The 12,228-nt window shown below is 37.7% G+C and overlaps 1 protein-coding gene across 1 annotated transcript in view; it reads left to right on the top strand.

Moving 5' to 3' along the window:
• Positions 1-12,228, top strand: part of LOC106568558 (TEK tyrosine kinase, endothelial) — a 64,166-nt gene that overhangs the window by 32,917 nt on the left and 19,021 nt on the right. Inside the window, exons 2-6 of the mRNA XM_045692673.2 lie at positions 5,809-5,949; positions 6,528-6,707; positions 7,293-7,403; positions 9,210-9,362; positions 9,717-9,848. Coding sequence (XP_045548629.1) covers positions 5,809-5,949; positions 6,528-6,707; positions 7,293-7,403; positions 9,210-9,362; positions 9,717-9,848 — 717 coding nt within the window. The remainder of the gene's footprint in view (positions 1-5,808; positions 5,950-6,527; positions 6,708-7,292; positions 7,404-9,209; positions 9,363-9,716; positions 9,849-12,228) is intronic.

The following is a 12,228-nucleotide window of genomic DNA, read 5'->3' as shown; positions in this document are numbered from 1 at the left end:
CTAGCTCCAACAGTGCAGTAATATCTAACTAAATGCTTGTGTTTCTAGCTCCAACAGTGCAGTAACATCTAACTAAATGCTTGTGTTTCTAGCTCCAACAGTGCAGTAATATCTAACTAAATGCTTGTGTTTCTAGCTCCAACAGTACAGTAATATCTAACTAAATGCTTGTGTTTCTAGCTCCAACAGTACAGTAATATCTAACTAAATGCTTGTGTTTCTAACTCCAACAGTACAGTAATATCTAACTAAATGCTTGTGTTTCTAGCTCCAACAGTAATATCTAACTAAATGCTTGTGTTTCTAGCTCCAACAGTGCAGTAGTATCTAACTAAATGCTTGTGTTTCTAGCTCCAACAGTGCAGTAATATCTAACTAAATGCTTGTGTTTCTAGCTCCAACAGTACAGTAATATCTAACTAAATGCTTGTGTTTCTAGCTCCAACAGTGCAGTAATATCTAACTAAATGCTTGTGTTTCTAGCTCCAACAGTACAGTAATATCTAACTAAATGCTTGTGTTTCTAGCTCCAACAGTACAGTAATATCTAACTAAATGCTTGTGTTTCTAGCTCCAACAGTACAGTAATATCTAACTAAATGCTTGTGTTTCTAGCTCCAACAGTAATATCTAACTAAATGCTTGTGTTTCTAGCTCCAACAGTGCAGTAGTATCTAACTAAATGCTTGTGTTTCTAGCTCCAACAGTACAGTAATATCTAACTAAATGCTTGTGTTTCTAGCTCCAACAGTACAGTAATATCTAACTAAATGCTTGTGTTCCCAGCTCCAACAGTACAGTAGTATCTAACTAAATGCTTGTGTTTCTAGTTCCAACAGTACAGTAATATCTAACTAAATGCTTGTGTTTCTAGCTCCAACAGTAATATCTAACTAAATGCTTGTGTTCCTAGCTCCAACAGTGCAGTAGTATCTAACTAAATGCTTGTGTTTCTAGCTCCAACAGTACAGTAATATCTAACTAAATGCTTGTGTTTCTAGCTCCAACAGTAATATCTAACTAAATGCTTGTGTTTCTAGCTCCAACAGTACAGTAATATCTAACTAAATGTTTGTGTTTCTAGCTCCAACAGTGCAGTAGTATCTAACTAAATGCTTGTGTTTCTAACTCCAACAGTACAGTAATATCTAACTAAATGCTTGTGTTTCTAGCTCCAACAGTACAGTAATATCTAACTAAATGCTTGTGTTTCTAGCTCCAACAGTAATATCTAACTAAATGCTTGTGTTTCTAGCTCCAACAGTACAGTAATATCTAACTAAATGCTTGTGTTTCTAGCTCCAACAGTACAGTAATATCTAACTAAATGCTTGTGTTCCCAGCTCCAACAGTACAGTAGTATCTAACTAAATGCTTGTGTTTCTAGTTCCAACAGTACAGTAATATCTAACTAAATGCTTGTGTTTCTAGCTCCAACAGTAATATCTAACTAAATGCTTGTGTTCCTAGCTGCAACAGTGCAGTAGTATCTAACTAAATGCTTGTGTTTCTAGCTCCAACAGTACAGTAATATCTAACTAAATGCTTGTGGTTCTAGCTCCAACAGTAATATCTAACTAAATGCTTGTGTTTCTAGCTCCAACAGTGCAGTAATATCTAACTAAATATTTGTGTTTCTAGCTCCAACAGTGCAGTAGTATCTAACTAAATGCTTGTGTTTCTAGCTCCAACAGTGCAGTAATATCTAACTAAATGCTTGTGTTTCTAGCTCCAACAGTACAGTAATATCTAACTAAATGTTTGTGTTTCTAGCTCCAACAGTGCGGTAGTATCTAACTAAATGCTTGTGTTTCTAGCTCCAACAGTGCAGTAATATCTAACTAAATGCTTGTGTTTCTAGCTCCAACAGTACAGTAATATCTAACTAAATGTTTGTGTTTCTAGCTCCAACAGTGCAGTAGTATCTAACTAAATGCTTGTGTTTCTAGCTCCAACAGTACAGTAATATCTAACTAAATGCTTGTGTTTCTAGCTCCAACAGTGCAGTAATATCTAACTAAATGCTTGTGTTTCTAGCTCCAACAGTGCAGTAATATCTAACTAAATGCTTGTGTTTCTAGCTCCAACAGTAATATCTAACTAAATGCTTGTGTTTCTAGCTCCAACAGTACAGTAGTATCTAACTAAATGTTTGTGTTTCTAGCTCCAACAGTAATATCTAACTAAATGTTTGTGTTCCTAGCTCCAACAGTGCAGTAATATCTAACTAAATGCTTGTGTTCCTAGCTCCAACAGTAATATCTAACTAAATGTTTGTGTTCCTAGCTCCAACAGTACAGTAATATCTAACTAAATGCTTGTGTTCCCAGCTCCAACAGTGCAGTAATATCTAACTAAATGCTTGTGTTTCTAGCTCCAACAGTACAGTAATATCTAACTAAATGTTTGTGTTTCTAGCTCCAACAGTGCAGTAATATCTAACTAAATGCTTGTGGTTCTAGCTCCAACAGTACAGTAATATCTAACTAAATGCTTGTGTTCCTAGCTCCAACAGTACAGTAATATCTAACTAAATGCTTGTGTTTCTAGCTCCAACAGTAATATCTAACTAAATGTTTGTGTTCCTAGCTCCAACAGTGCAGTAATATCTAACTAAATGCTTGTGTTTCTAGCTCCAACAGTGCAGTAATATCTAACTAAATGCTTGTGTTTCTAGCTCCAACAGTACAGTAATATCTAACTAAATGCTTGTGTTTCTAGCTCCAACAGTAATATCTAACTAAATGCTTGTGTTTCTAGCTCCAACAGTGCAGTAATATCTAACTAAATGCTTGTGTTTCTAGCTCCAACAGTGCAGTACTATCTAACTAAATGCTTGTGTTTCTAGCTCCAACAGTACAGTAATATCTAACTAAATGCTTGTGTTTCTAGCTCCAACAGTAATATCTAACTAAATGCTTGTGTTTCTAGCTCCAACAGTACAGTAATATCTAACTAAATGCTTGTGTTTCTAGCTCCAACAGTACAGTAATATCTAACTAAATGCTTGTGTTTCTAGCTCCAACAGTAATATCTAACTAAATGCTTGTGTTTCTAGCTCCAACAGTACAGTAATATCTAACTAAATGCTTGTGTTTCTAGCTCCAACAGTGCAGTAATATCTAACTAAATGCTTGTGTTTCTAGCTCCAACAGTACAGTAGTATCTAACTAAATGCTTGTGTTTCTAGCTCCAACAGTAATATCTAACTAAATGCTTGTGTTTCTAGCTCCAACAGTGCAGTAATATCTAACTAAATGCTTGTGTTTCTAGCTCCAACAGTGCAGTAATATCTAACTAAATGCTTGTGTTTCTAGCTCCAACAGTGCAGTAGTATCTAACTAAATGCTTGTGTTTCTAGCTCCAACAGTGCAGTAATATCTAACTAAATGCTTGTGTTTCTAGCTCCAACAGTGCAGTAGTATCTAACTAAATGCTTGTGTTCCTAGCTCCAACAGTGCAGTAATATCTAACTAAATGCTTGTGTTTCTAGCTCCAACAGTGCAGTAGTATCTAACTAAATGCTTGTGTTTCTAGCTCCAACAGTGCAGTAGTATCTAACTAAATGCTTGTGTTTCTAGCTCCAACAGTGCAGTAATATCTAACTAAATGCTTGTGTTTCTAGCTCCAACAGTAATATCCAACAATTCAATCAGACACGGTGTTTGTAAACATCACATGATTCTTTCACCGCGGATTAATAACACACACTAGCATCAACACCGCACACTGATACCAATGAAGAGGTCAATGTGTTAAACTGATACCAATGAAGAGGTCAATGTGTTAAACTGATACCAATATAATGAAGAGGTCAATGTGTTGAACTGATACCAATATAATGAAGAGGTCAATGTGTTAAACTGATACCAATATAATGAAGAGGTCAATGTGTTAAACTGATACCAATATAATGAGGAGGTCAATGTGTTAAACTGATACCAATATAATGAAGAGGTCAATGTGTTAAACTGATACCAATATAATGAGGAGGTCAATGTGTTAAACTGATACCAATATAATGAAGAGGTCAATGTGTTAAACTGATACCAATATAATGAAGAGGTCAATGTGTTAAACTGATACCAATATAATGAAGAGGTCAATGTGTTAAACTGATACCAATATAATGAAGAGGTCAATGTGTTGAACTGATACCAATATAATGAAGAGGTCAATGTGTTAAACTGATATCAATATAATGAAGAGGTCAATGTGTTGAACTGATACCAATATAATGAAGAGGTCAATGTGTTGAACTGATATCAATATAATGAAGAGGTCAATGTGTTAAACTGATATCAATATAATGAAGAGGTCAATGTGTTGAACTGATACCAATATAATGAAGAGGTCAATGTGTTGAACTGATACCAATGAAGAGGTCAATGTGTTGAACTGATACCAATGAAGAGGTCAATGTGTTGAACTGATACCAATGAAGAGGTCAATGTGTTGAACTGATACCAATATAATGAAGAGGTCAATGTGTTGAACTGATACCAATATAATGAAGAGGTCAATGTGTTGAACTGATACCAATATAATGAAGAGGTCAATGTGTTAAACTGATACCAATGAAGAGGTCAATGTGTTGAACTGATACCAATATAATGAAGAGGTCAATGTGTTGAACTGATACCAATATAATGAAGAGGTCAATGTGTTGAACTGATACCAATATAATGAAGAGGTCAATGTGTTAAACTGATACCAATGAAGAGGTCAATGTGTTGAACTGATACCAATATAATGAAGAGGTCAATGTGTTGAACTGATACCAATATAATGAAGAGGTCAATGTGTTGAACTGATACCAATATAATGAAGAGGTCAATGTGTTGAACTTATACCAATATAATGAAGAGGTCAATGTGTTGAACTGATATCAATATAATGAAGAGGTCAATGTGTTGAACTGATATCAATATAATGAAGAGGTCAATGTGTTGAACTGATATCAATATAATGAAGAGGTCAATGTGTTGAACTGATACCAATATAATGAAGAGGTCAATGTGTTGAACTGATACCAATATAATGAAGAGGTCAATGTGTTAAACTGATACCAATATAATGAAGAGGTCAATGTGTTGAACTGATACCAATATAATGAAGAGGTCAATGTGTTAAACTGATACCAATATAATGAAGAGGTCAATGTGTTGAACTGATACCAATATAATGAAGAGGTCAATGTGTTAAACTGATACCAATGAAGAGGTCAATGTGTTGAACTGATACCAATATAATGAAGAGGTCAATGTGTTAAACTGATACCAATATAATGAAGAGGTCAATGTGTTGAACTGATACCAATGAAGAGGTCAATGTGTTGAACTGATACCAATATAATGAAGAGGTCAATGTGTTAAACTGATACCAATATAATGAAGAGGTCAATGTGTTAAACTGATACCAATGAAGAGGTCAATGTGTTGAACTGATACCAATGAAGAGGTCAATGTGTTGAACTGATACCAATATAATGAAGAGGTCAATGTGTTGAACTGATACCAATGAAGAGGTCAATGTGTTGAACTGATATCAATATAATGAAGAGGTCAATGTGTTAAACTGATACCAATATAATGAAGAGGTCAATGTGTTGAACTGATACCAATATAATGAAGAGGTCAATGTGTTGAACTGATACCAATATATCAATGATGAGAAACTTTACACCTTTTTACGAATGATGTCATTTCCCAACCAAATGAACAATTTCTTTTCACTTTGTCTTGTGTCGACTATCTCTGATACTTAATCTCCTTTTGTAAATTGTGTGTCTCCGTCCGTCTGTCTCAGGTGATGCCCTAGACATAGCGGACCTGACCTTGGTGAACCCTGACCCCATGGTGACGTCATCAGACTCCTCCCTCCATTGTGTCAGTAGTGATTGGACGTCCCGACAGGACATTGTTACGTCCAGCGCCAGCAGTACCCTGGGTAATGAGGATGGGACTTTCACACAAGATGAACACATTCCCACATTTTACATTTTAGTCATTTAGCAGACGCTCTTATCCGGAGCGACTTACAGTAGTGAATGCATACATTTCATTTCATGCATTTTTATTTATATATATTTTTGTGTTTTCTTTTTGTACTGCCCCCCCCCCGTGGGAATTGAACCCACAACCCTGGCGTTGCAAACACCATGCTCTACCAACAGGGAATAACCATTCCCCTTTCCCCTAACATGTTCCATTGGCATGTCAAATAACATGTTTCCAATACAGTTGAAATTTAGAGAATTGTTTTTGTCGTTGTATTTTACCACATCAAATCAAATGTATTTATAAAGCCCTTCTTACATCAGCTGATATCTCAAAGTGCTGTACAGAAACCCAGCCTAAAACCCCCAAAACAGCAAGCAATGCAGGTGTAGAAGCACGGTGGCTAGGAAAAACTCCCTAGAAAGGCCAAAACCTAGGAAGAAACCTAACCATACACTTTCTTGTTACATTAAAATGTGTTATTGTGTAGTTATTGTATTTCCAACACATTTTTAACATGTCTGTTAGGTATGGGCCGTGACTTCCCCCTGACCCACCCCCAGAGCCTGGCCGTCAGCCCTGATACAGCCTACCACCATGCCTCCAAGATCGAATGGAAGACTCGCAGTGATATCTTTGGAGAATTCTACTGCAGGGCCAGAAAGAGTGACAAAAATCAGATATATACTTATAAGATGCTGAATGAAGGTAATAACGCATTCATATTGTGTTCTAGATTGTACAGTTCTGTATTTTCTATTGCAAAAAAAAAATATGTTGTGTTTTGAGGTTTTCGGTGGCTCCTAAATGAAACAAGTTTTAAATGAAACAAGTTCTCCGTTGACATATTTTCTGTCACATTCCATTGTGGCATGATAAATTGTTATTCTGACTCCCTAAATGAAACAATGTCAAGCCTACAGACAGACGGGGGGGGGGGGGGGGGTAGGATTTCTGGTACGTGAACATTTTCTTCCTGTCAAAGTGTTTGTTTGCCTGAGGCCTTCCTTTCTGGACCCTTAGTCACACGGCAAAGTTACAGCAAAACTGTCACCATTAATCCCCTTTTTCTGTCTGTTTGGCTTTGATTGTTTTCATTAGGGATTTACAATAATATTATTTCTGTTCACTGTTTATTTAATATTTTGTGAACTACGTGACAGAATTACACAACAATTATTTAAATCTAGCAGAAAACTAAGCACTATTGACAACTCTTGCAGACTGCTGTGCTTTCTGGTTTCTGCTGTCTGTTACTTATTCTACCATTGTGTTTATATTTCCCCCACCTAGCTGCGTTCTTGCCAGAGTCCCTGACCATCACAGTCAGCATAGGAGAAGATGTCAACATTTCTTTCACACGCAGGAAAGTGTTCGCAGAGGACGCAGTGATCTATAAAAATGGTAAACCTTACAGCATGTAGCCTGTTTGTCCCTAACCTTAAACCTAATAATACGTTTTATGTGAGAAATAGGCATTGAAGCCTAAAAATAAAGGAAATTCACATGAGCACCACAATGCCTACTCCACCCATGCTCTACCAAGGTTTTACAGCACCACAATGCCTACTCCACCCATGCTCTACCAAGGTTTTACAGCACCACAATGCCTACTCCACCCATGCTCTACCAAGGTTTTACAGCACCACAACGCCTACTCCACCCATGCTCTACCAAGGTTTTCTATCCCACAGCTTTGACCTACTACAGTAGCTATGTTGGTATTGTACTTCAGACTATGTGTAGGAAGGTTGCTTCGGATTCAAACCTTCTCAAACAGCCCGATTCATTCTCTTAGAGGAGGTGCTTCCACAATAATGTAATTTGTACCGTATACGAGGTAAAGTATTGGTTTCTTCATCCACCACAGTAATATATTATCCCATTACGCTACCTTTTCATGCTTAAAAAAAAATTAAATGAAAGAAAGCTTTGCTTTTATACTTACAAGAACCTCAGGAATTTTGATTTATTTAATCCATTTTAGAATAAGGCTGTAACGTAATAAAATGTGGGGAAAAGTCAAGGGGTCTGAATACTTTCTGAATGCACTGTATATGCAGTTCATAACTAGCTTACTATTTCTTAACAAAGCAAATTTGTTTTCTCGGCTATGGTTTGTGTTGTGGTCATGGTTGTTCTTAGTTGAAGAAATGTAGCGTAGCTAACTGCAGTGTTGTTTCTTGTCTGAAATCTGGCTACCTCGTCTTACCATAGCTTTGGTCCGTGCAATGCAAATGAACTCGAGCACCGTGTCAGTTTTACCAAAGTTTGGTAGTTTTAAATTTAACGTAACTAATGTTAACTAGCTATGTTTTGTGTAAGAAAGTATGATATATTGTGGTGCATGAACTGGCCATACACGGTAGCTAAAGTTATAGTTTTACGTTGGCTAACGTTACCTAGCTAGCTAGTTAATGTTAACTGGCCATCATATCAGCTGATGATGTTTGCTAGACTATTTGTGCTCTGATTACACACAAGTATCTAGATCAGCAGTTTACACATGATGACTTCAGCCTTATATGAAAAACCTTACTTGGCAAAATATAGCTAGCTAGCTTTCTATGTTTTGTTTGTTAGCTACCTAATCAACATTAGCTCTCATCTGACTGGTATAACTTTACGTTAGTTGACTAGTTAGCTAGCTACCTAACTAATAAAAACAAACACACATTTATTGCCTAGCTACCTTTTATTCCCTAGCTATCGACAGAGGCTGGCTGCTGGGCTTTGTTCAATCATGCTAACGTTAGCTAGTTAACTACCAAGCTAATCAAAATATCTGCTTGTGTTTATTGATTAACCTCAGGTTGAATACCACCATATAGCTTAGCGATATACTGTAGCCTAGGTTTGTTCCATACACTTCCTTCTGACTGGCAGCTGTGTTGTTGCCGAGCAACCAACCCGGTGTTAGAACTCTGAGATTCATCTGAAAAGATGTTAGCATTGTTAGAAATGCTACGAAAAGGTAGCACATCATTGTTTCTTAACGGACAAAAATTAGCATGTGAGGGCGATTCAATTATAAATGTAATCAGAACACTTGCTCCTACAAAACTTACTGAGTCTAAAAGAAAGCTCAACAATATTCACATACAGCCCACGGGTCAACAATATTCACACCCACGGGTCAACAATATTCAACCCCTCATGTTAATACGGATCACCGGACTCCTCCTCAGGAAAACTTATTCTCTCTTCCAGGCTCCTTCATCCACTCAGTGCCTAAGAATGAGATCCCAGACATCCTGGTGTACCCCATCCAGGGAGTGAAGTCCTCAGACGCAGGTCTCTACACAGCCAGGTCCATCGCTGGAGCCAAGTCCACATCAGCCATCACCAGGCTCATTGTCAGAAGTTAGTACTGCACAATACTACCCAATACTACTGTAAGTTCTACTTCTACCCAATACTACTGTAGTATTACCCAATACTACTGTAAGTTCTACTTCTACACAATACTATTGTAGTACTGCCCAATACTACTGTAGTACTACCCAATGTTGCTTATTCTATCAAAACAACCTGTTTTTGATATGTCAGTTCTTTGTGAAAACTTCATCTGATAACTACATTGGAAATTCAATTGACCATTTGGAATTGACTCAACCCAAGTAAAGTGTATCCATTGCAGACCCCAAAACATTTTTTTTCTTCTCCCCTCAGCCTAGAGAATTGCTTCCTAACGAGTGTTTTATGATTGAATCCTAGAATGTAAGCCTGGCCTGTGGGGTCCTAGCTGTGAACACGGCTGTCCTGTGTGCTCTAACGGAGGGGTCTGCCACGACGAGACAGGAGAGTGTATCTGTCCACCCGGTTTTAAGGGACAAACCTGTGAAACTGGTAAAAACAGCCCATCCTCTATTACTATCCCTGTATCTGTACTAGCTATACATGTAACTGTACCGGGGAGTTCTGCATGTGTGTCACCTACGTTTCCCAGTTGATATAAAAGAACATCATTTTAATTGTATTTATTCTATTTATTTGACAGGGACAATTATTCAACATTTCTGTAAATGCTCAAGGCTATTACAGTACATCTCTTATCTGTGAATGTACAGAGCTTTCAGAAAGTATTACAGTACATCTCTTATCTGTGAATGTACAGAGCTTTCAGAAAGTATTACAGTATCTTATCTGTGAACGTACAGAGCTTTCAGAAAGTATTACAGTACATCTCTTATCTTTGAATGTACAGAGCTTTCAGAAAGTATTACAGTACATCTCTTATCTGTGAATGTACAGAGCTTTCAGAAAGTATTCAAACCCCTTGACTCTTTCCACATTTTGTTGTGTTACAAAATGGGATTAAAATATATTTAATTGTAATTTTTGGTCAACGATCTATACAAAATACTCTGTAATGTCAAAGTGGAAGAAAAATTCTACCATTTTATAAATAATAAATGAATAAAAAAACACTAATATATCTTGATTAGATAAGTATTCACCGCCCTGAGATGACAAATGTTAGAAACACATTTGGCTGTGAGTCATTCTGGGTAAGTTTCGAAGAGCTCTGCACACCTGGATTGTACAACATTTGCACATTATTCTTTTTTACATTTTTCAAGCTCTGTCAAATTGGTTGTTGATCTTTGCTAGAAATCAATTTTCAAGTCTTGCCATAGGTTTTCTATAAATAACTAATATTTATTCTATAAATAACCTTATTGAAGTATTCAGCCCCTGAGATTCGAAATTGAGCTCAGGTGCATCCTGTTTCCATTGATCATCCTTGAGATGTTTCTACAACTCCCACCTGTGGTAAATTCAATTGATTGGACATGATTTGGAAAGGCACACACCTGTCTATATAAGGTCCCACAGTTGACAGTGCATGTCAGAGCAAAAAAACCAAGCCATGAGGTTGAAGAAATTGTCCGTAGAGCTCTGAGACAGGATTGTGTCGAGGCACAGATCTGGGGAAGGGTACCAAAACATTTCTGCAGCATTGAAGGTCCCCAAGAACACATTGGCCTCCATCATACTTAAATGGAAGAAGTTTGGAACACCAAGACTCCCTGGTCAGGGAGGTGACCAAGAACCCAGTGGTCACTCTGACAGCGCTTCAGAGTTCCTCTGTGGAGATGGGAGAACCTTCCAGAAGGACAACCATCTCTGCAGCACTCCACCAATCAGGCCTTTATGGTAGAGTGGCCAGACGGAAGCCACTCCTCAGTAAAAGGCACATGACAGCCTGCTTAGAGTTTGCCAAAAGGCACCTAAAGACTCTCAGACCATGAGAAACAAGATTCTCTGGTCTGATGAAACCAAGATTGAACTCTTTGGCCTGAATGCCAATCGTCACATCTGGAGGAAACATGGAACCATCCCTATGGTGAAGCATGGTGGTGGCAGCATCATGTTGTGGGGATCTTTTTCAGCAGCAGGGACTGGGAGACTAGTCAGGATCGAGGGAAAGATGAACGGAGCAAAGTAAAGAGAGATCCTTGATGAAAACCTGCTCCAGAGCGCTCAGGACCTCAGACTGGGGTGAAGGTTCACCTTCCAACAGGACAACGACCCTAAGCACACAGCCAGGACAACGCAGGAGAGGCTTCGGGACAAGTTTCTGAATGTCCTTGAGTGGCCCAGCCAGACCCCGGACTTGAACCCGATCAAACATGTCTGGAGGTTCTAAAGATGGCGCCGACAGACGTGCTCCTAAGCAACTTTACAGTATTTTGTTGTTGTTGTGTTTTTTCTTACATTTTTTTTTTATAAGCATTTAGCTACACCTGCAATAACATCTGCTAAATATGATTTTGAGAGACCTGAAAATAGCTGTGCAGCGACGCTCCACATCCAACCTGACAGAGGTTGAGAGGATCTGCAGAGAAGAATGGGAGAAACTCCCCAAATACAGGTGTGTCAAGCTTGTAGCGTCATACCCAAGAAGACTCGAGGCTGTAATCACTGCCAAAGGTTCTTCAACAAAGTACTGAGTAAAGGGTCTGAATACTTATGTAAATCTGATCTTTCTGTTTTAAATTTTTTATAAATTTGCTAAAAATGTTTAAAAAACTGTTTTTTTTGCTTTGTAATTATGGGATATTGTGTGTAGATTGATTAAATTGTTTTGTTTTTTATTCTCATCAATCTTAGAATAAGGCTGTAACCTAACAAAATGTGGGAAAAGTCAAGGGGTCTGAATCATGTGTGTGATTGTTGGGGTTATGGGGGTTAAATGTATGTCCTATTCTTCTTATACCTGTTA

The sequence above is a fragment of the Salmo salar genome, chromosome 13 (assembly GCF_965601325.2).
Source record: "Salmo salar chromosome 13, fSalSal1, whole genome shotgun sequence".
Lineage (NCBI taxonomy): Eukaryota > Metazoa > Chordata > Actinopteri > Salmoniformes > Salmonidae > Salmo > Salmo salar.
This window is presented reverse-complemented; position numbering and strand designations above follow the sequence as displayed.